The sequence below is a fragment of the Oncorhynchus keta genome, chromosome 31 (genome assembly GCF_023373465.1).
Source record: "Oncorhynchus keta strain PuntledgeMale-10-30-2019 chromosome 31, Oket_V2, whole genome shotgun sequence".
NCBI lineage: Eukaryota > Metazoa > Chordata > Actinopteri > Salmoniformes > Salmonidae > Oncorhynchus > Oncorhynchus keta.
Genome location: NC_068451.1, coordinates 9,959,998 through 9,980,603, shown reverse-complemented (window position 1 = coordinate 9,980,603; position 20,606 = coordinate 9,959,998). Strand labels below are relative to the sequence as shown.

Below are 20,606 nucleotides of genomic sequence, written 5' to 3'. Positions count from 1 at the left end.
CACACATCAACTAATAGCTTTCCTGTATCTGGGATAGAACACGAACCCCAAGGGCAATGCAAACGCAGGCAGAAACGCCGGGACTCATCTCGTCAAACATAGGCACCTTTCCCTGTCACAACATCTGGAACTTTCCACAGTTGAAGGTTTAATCATGTTGCGGTGGCAGGGCATCAGGATGGGTGGAGAGAGAGTGGCCAATCCATTAAATATGGATTACAGTGGTAATCAACAGAGAATGGGACAGGAGGGCAGAGGGGGTGGAGGGATGCCAGGTAGGCAGGCTGCTGGCACACACAGTGGGGAGCAGCAACAGCATGGACATGGGGGTACTGTACCCAGACAGACTGACACAGATCCCCCTCTACATGCTGCCTCATGGTTCCATCTGTTAGTGTTAGGGGGCATGGGTGTAGAAGAGGGGGAGAGTAAATATGATAACGGAAGCATTTCTGTTTCCAGTAAGTGTGTGTCTGTTTGGGGGGATTGTGTGTGTGTGTTTGTCTGTGTGTGTGTTTCTGAGTGACACTGAAGACATTCAGTGTGACAACTCTGAGTGGGATTTGGGAATATTGTAAGGTAATGTTGTTGCAAGCCAGATGTTGAAGGCCACATGGGATTTATTTCCTCCCAAAACATGTCGTATTTTATTACGTTTTCTGAGCAGAAAAAATAAACAAAACTTTATTTTTTGGTTTTATTGTTGGACATAAAATACTGTAAAAACACCAGCAAAACAGCTTCAAGTGATTTACATTTTCTAAATCTGTTCCCAAAATATTTAACGCATAATAATGAGACATATGTGATCGTATACAACTGAAAGCAAGGTTTGAAATGAAGGTTTTAGTCAAATATTATATCTGTCTGGGCTTGCAGTCTACAAATTATTTGGAATTATGTTCCGGGCCCCTGACCATCCACTCAATATTTTTTTTATCTACAGTATTTGATGATCCCTGCCCTACTTCGTGGTTTATTTATTTGGATGGTATTCCTGCATTTGGGTAAGGATAGGGTAAGTAAACCTTCTCACCCCCTAAAAGATTTAGATGCACTATTGTAAGTGGCTGTTCCACTGGATGTCATAAGGTGTATGCACCAATTTGTAAGTCGCTCTGGATAAGAGCGTCTGCTAAATGACTTAAATGTAATGTAAATGTAAATTTGACTGTATTACTAAACGAGTATACGAATGAAGGATATAAGATCGTTTTGGGGCTCAGAAATGTAACCACTACAAGACAATCCAATAGATCAGATTGAAATTTGAGCGACTGAGGGGATAAAACTAAAGTGAAAGGCATTTTCTGATGGGCCGAAGTCGAGCTCTGTAAAAAAGGGTCTGAGGGAGTCATCTGGTAAAGACGGTCTCTTACTTTGTAGCTGTGATCCTTAGCTTCGCCTTTCCAGGGTCAGATGACTTCAATCCAAAGAGAAGTGTTCAAAAGAGACCCCAGTAGGTGGACAGATCAAAGAACCGCAATACCAGCCAAGGTCCGTGTTCTTTAATACTGCATTTCCTGTGAATCAAACACTACTCTGCCATACCCCCCACGTCTCTAAGAAAGATGGGAGAAGTTTGGGGAAATGGAAGGATGAGAGAAGAATGATTCTCCCGTGGCAAGCCTTTGATATAGGATTTGAGGAACATAAAATAATGCAATTTTCAAGAAACGACAAGAGAGATAGGGAGCTGGATGTTGAAGTTGCTAGAAGTGTATTTTGCTATAATGTGGAAAAATCGTTTGAGTTTAGAGACTTGTATTATATACACTTTCAAATACAATCCTCTCTTAGGAAGTAGGAACATAAGATGGACTGGTAAAGTAAGTCACCTGGTTTTCACAACAAGGCCGAAACACATTGGGATATAAGCTACATTTGAGAATACATTTATTTTGATGGATGGAAATAAATGCCATCTGAAATTGAACAGCGCACATCACTTTTGAAGCCAAAGTCGTGTAGCAATACCCAGCCACTGAGGTAATAAAGAGGGATTCTCTGACTTAATCAATCTTAGGGTTTGGCAGCAGCCTGGACTTAGGAAGTCATATTATTCCCCTCGCCGCATTATTCCATCCTGAAAACGGATTCTGCATCCGTTTTCACAAGGGTCATCTGTAGCTACTTCTCCGCTCTTCTTTCTCCCTCGTTCTCTTACTATCTTCTCTCTCCTCTCTCTCTCTATCTGAATGTCTGTCACTCGCGTTTCTCTTTCTCCCTGACTCTCTCTTTCTCTCTCCTTCTATCCTTCTCTCTCCCGCTGTCTGCTACTTTCGCTCTCTTTCTCATTCTCACTCTAAAAACAAAGGTACCCCAGACGAGATAGATCGTACGTGAGGGGCATGTGAAATCCACTCAGACAACTGAGTATTATAATGTCATGCACCCTTAAAGGTTAATACAGGCTGTTCCCATGCAATAGACTTAAGCCTTTGATGATAACCAATTCATTTCATAGAGATAGTGGCGCAGTTGAAGGGAATTGATGCCACTGGGGATAGCCTCTCTCTCTTCCCTCTCCACTACCGATTCTCTTTCTCCTCCTCTCTCTTTCAAATAAAATCAAATCCAATTGTATTTGTCACATGCACCGAATACAACAGGTGTAGACCTTACAGTGAAATGCTTACTTACAAGCCCTTAACCAGCAATGCCATTTTAAGAAAATGCCTTTTTTTCTTTTAAATCACTGTCTTTTAAAGATTTTCTTTTTTTAAATACTAAAATAAATAATACAAAAAAATTCCTATCTCTCTCCTGGTTTCCTCGAGCAACAGCTTTGTCCAGCTTTCTACACTGTAAAAAAAATGGGCCGACGCTGCTGTTCATCTGAAGTACTTTGACTGATTGGAATGATTTGAAAATGACACTTTAGTTCGTTCAACCTATTCTATTAAATTTGTCTGAAATCAGACAACTAAATTCGACAGATGAATGTGATTTTTAAAATTGAATAAAGGTTCTAACAGCGGTGGGACAATGTAGCGGAGGCAGCCTATCAGAAGAGTTTGAGGCGTGGCATATTGGGGGTGTGACTTTCAGATTGTTCTTTTTGCCCAACGTGAGAGTACATGTAATTCCAGCTCATCTAGTATATTGTATTCCTCACTCAAACATTTAATCTACCTTGTCAGCATCTGTAATGATAATTGCGTAAGTGCGAAGGGTCCCCATAACACTCAAGGCCATGGCCTGACAGCGCTGCGGCGCCTAGGGGAGGGATCTCTCTTCTGGGCCCCAAAGGACAGGACAGTAATTGACTCAGAGGAGCAGGTGGAGGCGAATTTGATAAGGACTCACCCCGTTCCTGTACAAAGGACCAAAGACAGCCTTTTAACAATGTGACTTTATTTAACATCTTTTACCTTTGTTAAATCATTTGTACACATTTGACATGGTTTTTACAGGATTTGATGTGTGTGGGGGGTGGGGGGTTTACAAGATAAAGTACTTTTATTCATGGTTGTTCCTATTGTTTTTAACAACATGTACTTTTGAACTCATTTAAATGTAATATTCAAATGCTGTTTTGATGCTTTTGTGACGTTTGTACGTGTATAAAATGATGTACAAACATATGAGCTGTTTTTAAAGGAAATGCAACAATGAGATCTTTCCAAAGGAAAAACTAAAGTGCATGTGATGCTAAAGATAAGGTAGGAAATGTTTGGTTGTGATCTTGTTGTAGCTAAATGTGACAGTCTTGTGTAGAGAATATGGAAATATTATTTATATTTCTTGAACAAACGTAATTTCTTGTTTGATGGGGAATTTATTTAATTGCTTGTAACCCAATTGAGGACATTTGGATAGATTATTCTAAACTAAAAAGTGAACTTGGAACAAGATGAAAAAATTGGTTATATTTCATTTAGTTATATTTAATTGAGTTATTTGTTAGGTTTAAACAAAGGGGAAAAGTAAGTCTTGAAAGAAATAGGATGCAACTTGAGATATACTTTGGTAATAATAAAATAAAACAGTTGGCATTGAATCACAGATGTTCGGTCAAGTATTCGGTTTCAACAAATGTAGTATTTTCAATTGAGAAAACGTATTTACTTGTAACCAGGAAGTATTTTTTTTTAGGTTGATCCATTTTTTACAGTGTTTCTCTGCATACTGTATCTCTCCTTTTTCCTCCACCTCTCTCTTGTTTCCTTCCCTCCATCTCTCTCCACTCCCACCCTGTCTCTCCACCCCTCTCTTCTCTCTCCCCCACATGGTATCTCCTCTCCAGTCTGTGATCATGTAAATACCAGATGCAGTGGGGTCCTTGGGCCAAAGAGCTTCACACTAGGGTTCGGGCAGTCAACCAGAGAAGCCCTGACCATGGAAGAGAGGGCTTCAATGATATTAATCCTTTGAAAATTGCCATTGGCCTGGGTAAGATTCTATCCAAACCAGACTGTCTTTAATGGAGTGCAATGGCGTTATAGTGCTGATCCAGTGCCTTCTTACACTGATTTAGATGTGTTATCAGTGGCACACATATATATAGTGCAATGTGGTCGCACGTACACACACACACAAATGCATGCACACACTCATGCACTCACGCAGGCACACACGCACAAGCTCGAGCACACACACAAACCTGTCTGAGGAAGGGCAGAGAAGAAACAGCCCTTCTCTTTTAAGTATTTTTTGTTTGTGGCCGTGTTGATTGTTTTGCACTGTTATTGTCACTACCGCTTATTTTAAATAATATTGCTCATGATACTTTGTTTTCTACTGCGGTAAAGCTATTACTTTCTGCTAAATAACAGATTTGAAAAAAGTTCAACTACAAGAGCTTGGGACTATCAGCATTTAATACATCAAAATTGATTTATTGATATAGCCTTGTTCTGTTCAATGTTCTCTACCTATATAGTATTATAAGTAATCTAATTCATGTTGTTAAGTAGAAAAGAATACAATATAAAAATTGCTGACACCATTCAAGTCAATGAGGCTTCGGGAATGTTAAAGCCAATTATCTCAGAATCATCTTTTTACAGATGGACCTTATATAGTCAAGCTCTTGCCTCTCTGTCTTGCCATGAAGCAGTCTAAACTTAGGCTCTGCACTACCACTCTACAACAGGGAGCCAGAATATAACAGGTACAGGTGCGAGGGGTTTACGTCATCACATAAAGCAGTCGCCATATCACTGTTGCCATGGCTACAGCTTTCCAGCAGCTCCAGAAGGGGTGGAGGAATGACTGACAGCTGTGACAGCTGTGTAATCCCACCGGAACCTCTCTGGAAAAACACAATCTTCATTAAAGCCCAGCCGCTCAGCCTCGCCGCCCGCCACAGATCCACCGACCAGAGAGATGAATACAGGGAGAGATGGCAATGGAGTGGGAGGACTGAGTGTGGATTCGTAGAGCCAGCACTTGATTAGGATTATTATGACATATAGAAATGGAGGGAGGTTTCGGGTACAGAGGGCTCGGGCTGTCTTATTTCCGAGCCCAGATGAAGGCACAGACGGAGGCATGGTGAAAGACGCAAGATTTGTAGTTCAAAATAAATGACTAAAGGTCCAGTATTGTTTGATATCTCTAATTAACCAACCAGCTGAGAGTTCAGAGGTGATGAATGGAATGGAATTGCAATGGTGATGCTCACTGGAGACATATGACAGGTACAGATGGTTTAATAGCCGGACATTAGTGGATTTAAAAAAAAAAAGGCCTCAACCTTGTAATCAGTCTTGTTTGGTCCATGTCTCCGTGACAAATGCCATCACAGAGGTCAGCACCAACTCATGTCATCCCTCATTATCTTGGTCTCTATGACATGCACATACATCATCGTACTGTGTTCATCTTGGGTATTAGTCGTAGTCGCTGTTATTTCGAAATTGGTCATTGTCCAAGTTATTATTGACAATAATAGCCACTTGTATCGTTGTAGAACGGACAAAACAATCAAATCAGATATCCAAAATAACAAGTTATCATTTACCATAGACAAGTGAGACAAACTGCTTATATGACAGAAGAGGGTTTAGTGAGAAAACCCTGTGGCACATTCAAGAGGATTTCCTTAAAGATTCTAGAGAGGTCAAGTGCCATGATGAATTACTGTGCCATGTGATGCCTGGCTGCAGTTTTGCTTCATGACCTCTCATAGAGGCCTGTGTAGCGACAACACAAAGGATACCTTCTAATAAAGGTTTTTCATTGTGCCAATAGCAAATTGTTGTGGTTTCACTGGTTTGTGTGCATAATGTGTGTAAAATACAGTTGAAGTCGGAAGTTTACATACACCTTAGCCAAATATATTAAACTCAGTTTTTCCACAATTTCAGACATTTAATCCTAGTAAAAATTCCCTGTTTTAGGTCAGTTAGGATCACCACCTTATTTTAAGAATGTGAAATGTCAGAATAATAATAGAGAGAATGATTTATTTCAGCTTTTATTCTTTCATCACATTCCCAGTGGGTCAGAAGTTAACATACAATCAATTAGTATTTGGTAGCATTGCCTTTAAATTGTTTAACGCGGGTCAAACACTTCTGGTACCCTTCCACAAGCTTCCGACAATACGTTGGGTGAATTTTGTCCCATTCCTCCTGACAGAATTGGTGTAACTGTGTCAGGTTTGTAGGCCTCCTTCCTCGCACACGCTTTTTCAGTTCTGCCCACACATTTTCTATAGGATTGAGGTTAGGGCTTTGTGATGGCCACTCCAATACCTTGACTTTGTTGTCCTTAAGCCATTTTGCCACAACTTTGGTAGTATGCTTGGGGTCATTGTCCATTTGGAAGATCCATTTGCGACCAAGCTTTAACTTCCTGAATGATGTCTGGAGATGTTGCTTCAACATATCTGCATAATTTTCCTCCCCCATGATGCCATCTATTTTGTGAAGTGCACCAGTCCCTCCTGCAGCAAAGCACCCCCACAACATGATGCTGCCACCCCCGTGCTTCACGGTTGGGATGGTGTTCTTCGGCTTGCAAGCCTCCCTCTTTTTCCTCCAAACATAACGATGGACATTACGGCCAAACAGTTATTTTTTGTTTCTTCAGACCAGAGGACATTTCTCCAAAAATTAAAATCTTTGTCCCCATAGATACTTTGGTACCTGTTTCCTCCAGCATCTTCACAAGGTCCTTTGCTGTTGTTCTGGGATTGATTTGCACTTTTTGCATCAAAGTACGTTCATCTCTAGGAGACAGAATGCGTCTCCTTCCTGAGAGGTATGACAACTGCATGGTCCTATGGTGTTTATACTTGCGTACTATTGTTTGTACAGACAAACTTGGTACCTTCAGGCATTTGGTTATTGATTTTCCCATGATGTCAAGCAAAGAGCCATTGAGTTTGAAGATAGAGTTTGAAGGTGAAACTGAGTTTGACGGTAGAGTTTGAAGGTGAAACTGAGTTTGAAGGTAGAGTTTGAAGGTGAAACTGAGTTTGAAGGCACTGAGTTTGAAGGTGAAATACATCCACGGGTACACCTCTAATTTACTCAAATTATGTCAATTAGCCTATCAGAAGTTTCTAAAGCCATGACATAATGTTCTGGAATTTTCCAAGCTGTTTAAAGGCTCAGTCAACTTAGTGTATGTAAACGTCTGACCCACTGGAATTGTGATACAGTGAATTATAAGTGAAATAATCTGTCTGTAAACAATTGTTGAAAAAATGATTTGTGTCCTGCACAAAGTAGATGTCCTAACCGACTTAACAAACTATAGTTTGTTAACAATACATTTGTGAAGTGGTTGAAAATGTAAAAAGAAAATAGTTTTAATGACTCCAACCTAAGTGTATGTAAACTTCAACTGTATGTGATTCCTGAGTCTAACAGGTTCCGATTCTCCAAACCGCCAAAAGATGACAAAGTTTAATTTGCAGATGGTCTGATAGCACAGTGAATGTTTTGATAGGAGAGAGAAGCAAACAATTACTTTGCTGCTTAGGCTGTGTAATCACAATGTTATGTTATATTTCTCTAATATGAAAAATAAGAGCAAAGAAATACACCAAGATAATTGAAAATGATTATCTGATACATAATTTCAGTTCATATTAATCCCACAGATAGTTCCCCTTCAACACTGGAATAATTGTTTTAAATGTTGGTTGAGCCCTAAGCCTCTTTTCGTAACACTCTCTTATCATTCATACAACTTTAAGTGTAGAACTTTTGAAGAAATCCATAAAAATCTAGTTACACCAAGTTACTGTAACAATGTTCTGGAAATATCCGTGAAAAACAGAGGGAGAAAATAATGGGAGAGAACAGAAAATAGCAGATCCCTCACCCTGAATCCATCACGTGTTTGTAGTGAGCTATACGTGGAGGTGTGATCTACAGGAATACTCTTCCTGCATTCCTGAAACCCATGCATGAGCTATTAGCAAGGGGTTCGAGGCACAAAAGCCAGTGAACGCATCTCTCTATAGGTGTGAATGTAGAGTTGCTAGTGCGCGTGTGTGCATGCGCGTGTACATGCACGTATGGTAGAGCATGTGTGTGAGCAAATGCCAGAGACCTGGTGTGAAGTGCCATGCGTGAGTCCTGGCCACATGCCCAACACCCACGTTAGCCAGGAAAGAGGGAGTGTGGAAACAGAGAGAATGGATGGATTAATAGAGGAAAAGGAGAGGTTGGAGGAGGAGGAGGAGGAGGTGGTGGAAAGGCAAGGCTGCCAGCTCCCGAACACATTGACAGTTGAATGGATGGACGGATGGATGGATAGATGGATGGAGGGATTACGGAGGCGAAAAACCTCAAGAAAGAACAACAAATCAGCCATGCAGAATAGACACTGTAGATTTATAAATGAATGGATACCAGAGAATTAGAGTGAACGAGTGGAGAAGCCAGAGGAGGGATCTAGCTAGCAAGGGAGTCTGAACAGCCCTGTGTGTTGACCAGGCCCGGTGTGCCCTGCCCTGCCCTGCCCTGCCCTGCCCCGCCATGGCTCTGCTCTGCTCTGCCTGGGGCCATCTGCTGTCTTCGCTCTAATCCAAGGGATTGTCACAAGTGATTAGCCCGTGCATGTGTGAAATTGACATTAAAGATGGTAGTACCGTGGGGAAGGACCCTACAAGCCTCAAATCTCAGACACCAACAGCTCTTCCTGTACAAACACCATCTTAAAAGAGCTAGATGGCCAGGGATTCATGTCCCAGTATCACCAAGACAAGGTTAAAGAGTGGCTAAACAGAGGCCCAACTGGGTTGTACTGTATATTGCAGAGTGTTTTTTAAGCATAAGGGATCTGCTAGCTATGGTCCGGTTAGAGCTACAGTAGCACTTGAGAACTGACAATTGTTGTCAATTAACCACTTGACGGACCGTTCAGCATCCTACCTCAACACTTAAAACCAATATGCAAAGCAACACTTCAGTATTAGATACTGTGCAATTATTGTGTAATACATGTGCAATGCATGCATGTGGTTCTCACTGGTAACCATATTATCATCGTATTCCAGGCGGCAGCTGAGATAGTCCTTCATTCTCATGCAATGTCTGACCCAGGAGGCTTGTGGTGCATGATTCCCCTACCATAGATTAAATCAATCTGTATTTACACATGATTACATGTAGAAGTATATTAATTCACCCTGGGATCATTGCAATAATGAAAGCAAATAATATCTTCTGCAATATAGTAGACCTTCATTACTTTGTGTATTCATTGCATGCTACAGCCTAGCAAAGAATAGATTTTCAATTACATTTCCATCACGTCATTGGTAATATGATACAAATAAGGCAAGTAAAACCGAAACCAACAGAAATGTATAAAAACGTATTCAAATACGGTACATCGTTGGGCCTATGATGAGGTATGATGCAGCCAATGCGGTAAATGAACCCACCACAGAACTAAAACTACATTTCCCACAACATTCCAATACAATGAACACACAAGTCGTGCTCATCCTGAGGTAATACAACTGAGCAGAGCTGAGGGATGGGTGGATTGAGTGATGAATGGATGAATGGATGGATGGATGGATGGATGGATGGATGAGTGGATGGATGAGTGGATGGATGAGTGGATGGATGGATGAATGGATGAGTGGATGGATGGATATTTCTCCACTTCTCCACAGTATGCCTTTATTACCATCAGCAGAACAGAGCTGTGTGGACTAGAAACTCGTCTCACTGAAGTAAATGTCACTGCTCGCTCTCAGAGAGCCTATTCTCCTCTCAACCCACTGAAGCTGCCTTATTGCTTCCCACAAGAGATGACAGTCGGTGTTGAATGCCACTCCCAGAGTGTAAATAGCATGTTTCCCCCAACATATCCACTGACTGAATGAGAAGAGGTTCCCATGTTTCCCCCAACGTATCCACTGACTGAATGAGAAGAGGTCCCCATGTTTCCTCAACGTATCCACTGACTGAATGAGAAGAGGTCCCCATGTTTCCCCCAACGTATCCACTGACTGAATGAGAAGAGGTCCCCATGTTTCCCCCAACGTATCCACTGACTGAATGAGAAGAGGTCCCCATGTTTCCCCCAACGTATCCACTGACTGAATGAGAAGAGGTCCCCATGTTTCCCCCAACGTATCCACTGACTGAATGAGAAGAGGTTCCCATGTTTCCCCCACGTATCCACTGACTGAATGAGAAGAGGTCCCCATGTTTCCCCCAACGTATCCACTGACTGAATGAGAAGAGGTCCCCATGTTTCCCCCAACGTATCCACTGACTGAATGAGAAGAGGTCCCCATGTTTCCCCCAATGTATCCACTGACTGAATGAGAAGAGGTTCCCATGTTTCCCCCACGTATCCACTGACTGAATGAGAAGAGGTCCCCATGTTTCCCCCAACGTATCCACTGACTGAATGAGAAGAGGTCCCCATGTTTCCCCCAACGTATCCACTGACTGAATGAGAAGAGGTCCCCATGTTTCCCCCAACGTATCCACTGACTGAATGAGAAGAGGTCCCCATGTTTCCCCCAACGTATCCACTGACTGAATGAGAAGAGGTCCCCATGTTTCCCCCAACGTATCCACTGACTGAATGAGAAGAGGTCCCCATGTTTCCCCCAACGTATCCACTGACTGAATGAGAAGAGGTCCCCATGTTTCCCCCAACGTATCCACTGACTGAATGAGAAGAGGTCCCCATGTTTCCCCCACGTATCCACTGACTGAATGAGAAGAGGTCCCCATGTTTCCCCCAACGTATCCACTGACTGAATGAGAAGAGGTCCCCATGTTTCCCCCAACGTATCCACTGACTGAATGAGAAGAGGTCCCCATGTTTCCCCCAACGTATCCACTGACTGAATGAGAAGAGGTCCCCATGTTTCCCCCAACGTATCCACTGACTGAATGAGAAGAGTTCACCATGTTTCTGCTTTGACCCAGTATGGCTGAAGTAGTTGTCAGTCAAGGCACTGGGAGGACACGACCCTATGTCCCCGCACAATGTGTCCCCCTCGTCGCCTGTCTCCCCTTCTCGTCTTTGAAGGGGCACTTGAGAAGATTAATAGGAAAGTGTAGGTTGGTCTATTCAATCATACACTCATCCCTTTAAATAGATAGAGTTTAAACAGCAGTGAAGGGATAGACTTTCATCAGAATTCTATAATATCCCACAATTTATCCTCTACTATTACCATTAATCTGTTTACTCTCACTATACAAACACTACTATATACAAAGTAATAAATACCAGTAAATACAGATTAAATACATTTATGACCTAGCAACCATCTAAATATCATATGTTGTGAGCCGTTGGAATATTGCAGAATATGGTGTAAATGTGCAAATCCTCTTAAATCACTATAAATACAGTTTTGGGGATAAAGTGTAATCTGTAATCCCGGCCTGCATCGTTATATCAGTAATGATCATGTTTTAGTGTAAACTCTAGATTAAAGGTAGACTCAGCGATATGACGTATATGCAGAAAGTACATAACAAAGTAGGTCTATTTCCGCAACAACTAAGAGCGTTGAAGCGTGAGGCTCATCTTCTCTGTTGTTTTGGGTCTGTGGCCACTACGCTGTGAAGCGAAGCCGCAAAGTGAACGCGTGCACATGCGCAGATACTGTGTGTGACCGTGTGAGAGTCTTGCACTTCGCTCATCACAATCTCCATAGAGCTGCTCGTGGCAACGTCATTTCGCTGAGTCTACCTTGAAACAAACTCTTGTGCTCCCTGGCCTGCACACTGCTGCATCTACGTGGAACCGGACAACTTTAGGATACGGCTTAATTTGCTCATGCAACATATAGGTGAAGATTTACCTCCCAGTGTGGGTCAAAAGAAGAGATTTTGACCACAGTGCAAAGTTTACTCCCGGGTCTCTATGAATCTCTTATCATCAAACAAGTTTCTATGTGATGAAATAACTGTAGAGTTCAAAGGTGCTGTTACGAATGTTACAACTGGGGCAAAACAGCTTGGATCTTGAAATCAACCCCAAACCACTCGTCTTGAAACGAAACTTTGAAATGTTTCACCCTCCCTTTCAAAGGCAGAAATCTGCTGACACTGTGTGTAAGTTGCATTGCTGTTGTTGCCGCTCTCCAGAAATATAAATACACCGTGGGCTGCAGTGATGCTGAGTGCTCAGTTTCCAATCTGGATGTGAGACCGGTCACACCCTATTGCTTCAGTTATCACCCATTAGATGCAAACTGAAAAATGGAATATACAAGAAAAACACTTGCATGCCACAATCTCCAACTCCCAAGGAAATCACCTTCATTTATTCATGGCCTAAATATGCAGCCTGTTGCTATGGGTCTTAAAGAGTAGCCAGCCAATTCTTTCGCAGAAGCTGGTATGCCCCCAGGTACTATCGTAATGAGAGTCAACATGGGTCATATTAAAATGCAGTCACTAAAATGAAGCTGGGCTCCATAGGGATACATTCAATTGGGATGTTGCCAGAGATATCCCCCATGGCCACATCTCCAGACAGCATCTCTTACTGAGGCAGCTAGACGTGGGCTTGTTTCCTGCCAGAAGGCACATGTCGATCTCTAACACTGTACATTCAGATGATAGCACAGGGCTATTAAAAACCAGGCCTTAATGTTTTTTCAGTACTGCAGTTTTTTTCCCTGGCAGTTCATTGATTGACTGATTGATTTCTTAATTGATTGGCCAGATAGTCCACTCTCCTGGATTCCGAGGTCTGAGTCAGATCCTGAATAGAGAGGAAGGAAGAACACCAGTCGCTCTATGGATCTTGGCCCGGGTTTGAATTACCCTGGTCTAGTGGAAGTCTGGGAGAGTGGGACATGCTGCGCTTGTTTGACCATGATAATAACCTTAGGTTATGGTATTGAGCTTCTGACCTTTTCCCGCATATGCTTTCCAGGCAGGCTGTTCACTCTAATACGTACTACACTACATGACCAAAAGTATGTGGACACCTGCTCGTCGAACACCTCATTCCAAAATCATGGGCATTAATATGCAGTTGGTCCCCCCATTGCTGCTATAACAGCCTCCACTTTTCTGGGGAGGCTTCCCACTACATATTGGACCATTGTTGTGGGGAAAAGCTTCCAGTCAACCACAAGAGCGTTAGTGAGGTCGGGCATGGATGTTGGGCGATTAGGCCTGGCTCGCAGTCAGTGTTCCAATTCGTCCCAAAGGTGTTCAATGGGGTTGTGGTCAGAGCTTTGTACAGGCCAGTCAAGTTCTTCCACACCAATCTGGACAAAACATTTCTGTATGGACCTCGCTTTGGGCATGGGGGCCTTCGCCAAACAAGCCGTCCCCAAACTGTTGCCACAAAGTTGGAAGCACAGAATGGTCTAGAGTGTCATTGTATGCTTTAGCGATAAGATTTCCCTTCACTGGAACTAAGGGGCCGAACCATGAAGAACAGCCCCAGACCATTATTCATCCTCCACCAAACTTCACAGTTGGCACTATGCATTCAAGCAGGTAAAGTTCTCCTTGCACCAGAAGGTGAAGTGTGATTCATCACTCCTGAGAACACGTTACCACTGCTCTGGAGTCCAACGGCGGCTTTACACCACTCCAGCCAACGCTTGGAATTGTGCATGATGATCTCCGGTATGTATGCGGGCTATTCGTCAATGGAAATCGATTTCATGAAGCTCCCGGCGAACAGTTCTTGTGCTGATGTTGCTTCCAGAGACAGTTTGAATCTTTGCAGTGAGTGTTGCAACCGGGGACAGACAATTTCTACACGCTATGCACTTCAGCACTCGGCGGTTCAGCTCTGTGAGCTTGTGTGGCCTACCACTTTGCTGAGCCGTTGTTGCTCCTAGACGTTTTCACTTCACAATAACAGCACTTACAGTTGACCGGGGAAGAAATTTGATGAACTGTCTCGTTGGAAAGGTGGCATCCTATGACGGTGCCACGTTGAAAGTCACTGAGCTCTTCAGTAAGGCCATTCTATTGCCAATGTTTGTCTATGGAGATTGCATGGTGGTGTGCTCTATTTGATATATCTGTCAGCAACAGGTCTGGCTGAAATAGCCAAATCCACTGAATTGAAAGGGTGTCCACATACTTTTGTATATATAGTGTATGTTGTCATAGCAGGTGGTTGGGACTGGGAGAGCCGCTAACAGCTAGGTCGGGTGACATCCCTCACTGCTGGAGCCATCGTTAGGTGGAAATGTATTCAGTAACAATGGCCTGTCAGTGCTCTTCACACTGGCCCATCTCATTGAGCGATGACATCAGTCCAGCATCATGGTTACACATACAGTAGCTACAGTATGTCCACAACACTAGAAATTGAGTAGTGGGCTACTTGGTTCATTTGTCTTTTGAGTTGCAAGGTCAACAAACATTCAGACAGATATATATGCACATCTACACTTCCTTCCTAGAAACCCCCATAGTGACACAAGTGGTTGCGAGGCAGGCCAACGTTGTCGTCTGTAGGCCTATAGGCAGGACTCCATTTTGCAACCTTTGACTTGGCTGTGTGAGTTAAAAATTGGTCGCACTGGTGTGAGATGCAGATTCTAGCATCTAGCTGGTCAACGCAATCAAAACATTCTATTTGTCAGGTGGCTAAAACCAGGAATTTGTTCAACAGTAAAGTGCATTATCCTCACGATTCCTGTCATAAACGTGTCTGCCCTGCAGCTGTGCCTGCCTGTTTCGCTGGCGCCGGTTGCTGTAATGAGCGAGCCTCTCACACTCTCTCTCCCCCGTCGTGTGCCCCTCGCGATTGCATGACATTTCAAAATGCAATTGCGGTGAAAAAAACAACAACTTTGCAAGCAATTTGTTTTCCATATTAAAGAGAGGGTCTCAGCTTTTTATTTCTCAACGATCATTACTGAGCTCAATGCACACTGTTTTACAGTCAAGATATCTGATATGGGTTTGACCTGGTCAGTCTATGTCATGGAAAGAGCAGGCGTTCTTTCTACGAAGGTTTTGTACACTCAGTGTAGCTAATGTGTTTTGAGTTTCCACTTCTTCAGGTGGTGAATTAGCACCAATTTCATTTGGCCTATATATAATATTAGTGCACATACAGACAAAGGCAAATTAATCTCTATTGAATAAACCCAATTTTGACAGTAAAATATAACAAAAATTGCCTAATTGTCAACCCAAAATTTGCTTGGACATGTTATCAACAGCTAGTACCGTCTCGGTAGTCTATTATACTTGTTAATAAAGCATTGTGAATGACTTTATAATCACTTTATAAGATGATGACGCAAAAGCTTCCTATTGTTTGACGCTGCGAGGGGGGCTGTACTGGAGCCCTGACAGGTGTTGGCTGAAAGCAGTTCAAATCAATTAGCAGAATTAGCAATAACCATGACGTGGCTAATAGGTCTAAGGGAGGAAAACGTGGTGTAAACCATGAGTTGGCCAGAGAGAGGGAGCCAGTCTGGTAAAAAGGGATTGGGATGATCAGAGACGATGCCTACGTAATCTGAATAATCTGTTTCCCAATGGCAGATTAGGACCCGGAGAAGGGGAATGTTGGAGATGCATCAGGCTCTCGTGCTGGGTTGTACTGTAACACAGAGAATGGTTCTGAACCACACTGACGAACATCTCTACTGTCATTGTCAATGTTTTTTTTAACCTTTATTTAACTAGGCAAGTTAGTTAAGAACAAATTCTTATTTTACAGTGATGGCCTACCCCAGCCAAACCCTCCCCTAACCCGGACGACACTGGGCTAATTCTGAGCTGCTTTATGGGACTCCCAATCTCAGCCAGCTGTGATACAGCCCGGGTTTGAACCAGGGTCTGTAGTGATGCCTCTAGCACTGAGATGCAGTGCCTTAGACCGCTGAGCCACTCAGGAGCCCTTTATAATCTATTCATGCTTCCCTACAACACAGCAGGACATTTGCCAACTGCATTACTACATCATTACAAATTGATTGGTGGTATTCAAATAATATTGGTGAATATTTGATATGATGTCACAAATGAAGATATCTCTTCACATTGGAAGAGTCACACCAAACACTGTTGGTTTGATGGTGTCATACCAGTACAAGCCAGGACAGTTGGAGTATCCTCATTTAAATCCCATGGTGTCAGAGTGAGAGTTCAAGCAGTGGGGTAGCGTAGTACAAAAGCCTCATTTGCTGTGGAGGTGTGTACTCCAGGTTGATCTCTGGCCTTGAATGTGACCCACAGTCACACTGTACACACACTGATAATTGCCTTGGCCTCTGATGGGCATTCATGCTGGTGCAATCCTGACAGCTCCACCCTACAGACTACAGTAGTACTGCCACTCCACTAACGGAAACTAATGAAGCGCACACAGCACCAAACTGAGAAAGGAATTCCACCCACTGTGTTTCTGTGTTTGTGTGTGTGTGTGTGTGTGTGTGTGTGTGTGTGTGTGTGTGTGTGTGTGTGTGTGTGTGTGTGTGTGTGTGTGTGTGTGTGTGTGTGTGTGTGTGTGTGTGTGTGTGTGTGTGTGTGTGTGTGTGTGTGTGTGTGTGTGTAAGTGAGCGATAGAGAGGATAGCAGTAACTGAGTGATAGAGAGCCATAAACCCTCGAAGGATCTCTTCAAGGCTTGTAACACTACTATACTTTACCATCTCATCCCTCTACTCTTTCACAATCTCCTCATCATCATCCACATCATTATAATCATCGTCATCATCATCGCCTTCATCAACCTTATTCTCAACAGGTTGCTCCTCCTCCTTCACCTCATCATCATTGCCTTCATCAACCTTATTCTCAACAGGTTGCTCCTCCTCCTTCACCTCATCATCACTGTCATCATCAACCTTATTTTCAACAGGTTGCTCCTCCTCCTTCACCTCATCATCACTGTCATCATCAACCTTATTCTCAACAGGTTGCTCCTCCTCCTTCACCTCCTCATCATTGCCTTCATCAACCTTATTCTCAACAGGTTGCTCCTCCTCCTTCACCTCATCATCACTGTCATCATCAACCTTATTTTCAACAGGTTGCTCCTCCTCCTTCACCTCATCATCACTGTCATCATCAACCTTATTCTCAACAGGTTGCTCCTCCTCCTTCACCTCATCATCATTGCCTTCATCAACCTTATTCTCAACAGGTTGCTCCTCCTCCTTCACCTCATCATCACTGTCATCATCAACCTTATTTTCAACAGGTTGCTCCTCCTCTTTCACCTCATCATCACTGTCATCATCAACCTTATCTTCTTCAATAACATCATTATCAAGCCTGTTGGCAGCCAGTGCCTGTTTTCACTTTTGTCATTTAAATAGAACCTTCCAGAGGGAAATATCCCTGAGTTCTCTGCACCTCTAAACATAGATCATATTTTCATAGAAGCCAATAAAAGCAATGTGAGCCAATTCCCTATAGTTTGACGACAGGGCTGTCTTTCAGTAACTCATCATTATGCAAACATCACAGCAGCATTTGCCACCAGAATATTCCCTCCACTGACTGCACTCACTGAAATGTGCACAAACATAATAATATTTTATGAAAAGAGCTGAAATGCAAAGATATCACATTTGAGTCATTTAGCAGACACTCTTATTCAGAAAGACTAACAGTAGTGAGTGCGTACATTTTTTATACTGGTCCCCAAGTGGGAATTGAACCCACAACCCTGGCCTTGCAATGACTGTGCTCCAACAACTGAGCCACAAGGGTGATAAAAAGTGCTTGAAATCCCAGAAATAAATTGCTCTACTGTAGGTTATCTCCAAGCTCTGTGGCATTGCCAAACCAAAGAAGAAAAATAGAAAAATAAAATAAAATACAAACTTCTATCCTAAAATCAATAGTCTTCCTTTAGTTAGGAAGATCAGAAAACCTCCTAACAGAGGGTTACATATCACAGCACAGACCTAAAGCCATGTGGCTATAGGCAGTATGAGGAATGTGTGTGTTTGTGTGTGTGTGTGTGTGTGTGTGTGGGTGTGTGTGTGTTTGCTTTCTTGTGCTTGTGTGTGTGTGTAGCGTGGGAGAGAGCGGTGCAGTAGCGTGGGAGAGTGGTGTAATCGTAATGATCTACACTGGGAAAGATCTAGCCCCTGACGCTCCATTTCTTAGGGCAGGGCTGCTCCCTGGAACGTCTTTCTTGAGTAAATCCCTACTCCTTTAATCTCCTTACTCAGCTACATCCTCTTTAAAGATGCAGGAGTGCGAGAGACAACGACATCCCATCGATTCAGGACTGGCACTGGGCTGAGCTGTCCAGTGGGTTGGGAAGGGGGGTTATTTTCCCCTCATCTAGTCCCTTGAGGGGGAGGGAGGTGGTAGGGGAGGTGAGAAAGCGAAGGGTTAACTAACACCTCGAAGTCCAAGGAGATTTGCCCATATATATTTAAAGGCACACGTAAGTGCGCCAAGTCTCCCTGGGCATGATTATTTCTGGCTCAGATCTTCTAATTATGTTAGAGGAGCCGTACATTACTAATGCATTGCACTTGTTCATACCAGAGGTGATCAGAAAACACTCTGCAACCACCCATCCCATTTCATCTCCATGTTTGCGATCAACTCCCCATTTTTTTTGTTGTCTACTATTGTGCTCCAACACATATACAATCATCAAGCTATCGTGCAACCACACACCTCAACCACCAATTCAGCTAAGAGACAGACATCTAAGTAATTCAGTCAAGATGGATCATGCCAGCTTTTGGTGCCAAATTCAATGCATTTACTAATAGACTTCTCGTGGATTTCTCTTATCGTTCTCTGCCTCGTTCTCCCATGATAGCGTGCTATTCAAGACTTCCAGACTTCAGTTACAATGTGCAAACTATCAGCTTGTGAGACCAGTGCCAGGGACAGGGAAAATGAGGTACTGAGATGACGGGGGTTTTAAGGACCTTGAGACCTGCTCTAATTTTCAAAAGGTTCACAGAGAGGAAATGAGAGCAGAGAATATCGTGCCCAAGCTGAGTGTCTTGTCCACAAGCTTTTTCAATACTGAATACATAGTCGCTATTGACTATTGAAAACATGCTCCTTGAAACACAATATTCTGCTTCGACTTCAATATCGCAGATTCTTTATTCTGATCGCCATTAAAGTCAAACAGTACAAAACAACAACCAATCTCTCCCTAAGTCTCTCATAGTACAATAGGAGTCCAGTACCTGTTTCCCAGAAGTACACAGACTTGGTGTCCTCTACCATCTGTGTGTTAGCCCTCCAGGTACCACAGAGCAGAAGTACTGTCACCCAGAGGAAGGTGCTTCCCCCTGTCCTTATGCTGGGGGTCCCTCCTGCACCCCTCCACCTCCACCCTAGCCCCATGGTCCTCTCCAGGGTCAACGTAAGTCCACACAGTCGAGAGGGTGACTGCAGATTAAAGATAGCCCAAGACACAGGTCCGACAGGCAACAAAAAAAGAAGTGTGTGATTTGTCCCACTAGAGTAAGGGACTGGTGCTTCCTCTCCTGAAGGGCAGATCCAGAGAGTCCTCTCCTTGTCCTCTATCTCCCTCCTCTTCTCTTCTCTACTCCACTCGTCACGGGGTATTCCCAGAGGAAGGTTGTCAGTGAGAAGGGTAGAGGTCCAGGTGAACGATAGAGTCTTGCTCCTCCATGCTCTCTGGTGCTGCTGCTGTTCACTGCCGTTCCTGCCTCTGTCCTCTGGCTCTGGAACTGTGACAGTGGCTGTGCGTCTGCAGTGGTACCTCCTCTCCTCTCCCCCCTCCTTTCCTCTCTCTCTCACTCGCTCTCTTTCGCTCACTCACTCTCTCTCTCTCTCTCTCTCTCTCTCTCTCTCTCTCTCTCTCTCTCTCTCTCTCTCTCTCTCTCTCTCTCTCTCTCTCTCTCTCTCTCTCTCTGTCCCTCCAGCTCTGTCTCTTTTTTACACACACAGTCCCTCTCAGCGCAGAGAGGGAAGAGATATAGATGTAGACTGTGTGAGAGAGAGAGAGAGGGGGGAGTTGTAAAAGCGATCAGCGAAATCAAGCAGATATAGATTGTTGAGTGACTGGGGTTTGTCTCTGTTGTAGAGTATTAGGCTTATAGATAGCACTGCAGTGCTTCAAAACAGAACAGAACAGAACAGAACAATACCATGGTGTGCATAATATCATTTCCAGGCTCTTTGCACTTAATCTATTGGGTTAGTGTGTTGGCGTTTCATTCTATTTTGAGACTGAAAAGCTTGACACAGACTTGACAAACTT

At 43.3% G+C, this 20,606-nt stretch overlaps 1 protein-coding gene across 5 annotated transcripts in view; it reads right to left on the bottom strand.

Annotated features, from left to right (window-relative positions):
• Window positions 1–20,143, bottom strand: part of LOC118364373 (thrombospondin type-1 domain-containing protein 7A-like) — a 108,401-nt gene extending 88,258 nt beyond the window's left edge. For all 5 annotated transcript variants that reach the window (XR_008087887.1, XR_008087888.1, XM_052489527.1 and 2 more), the window contains exon 1: window positions 19,564–20,143. Coding sequence is in view for 3 of the 5 variants with exons in the window: in XM_052489527.1 (XP_052345487.1) it covers window positions 19,564–19,723 (160 nt within the window). In the remaining 2 variants the exon portion in view is untranslated. The remainder of the gene's footprint in view (window positions 1–19,563) is intronic.
• Between the last annotated feature and the right edge of the window lie 463 nt (window positions 20,144–20,606).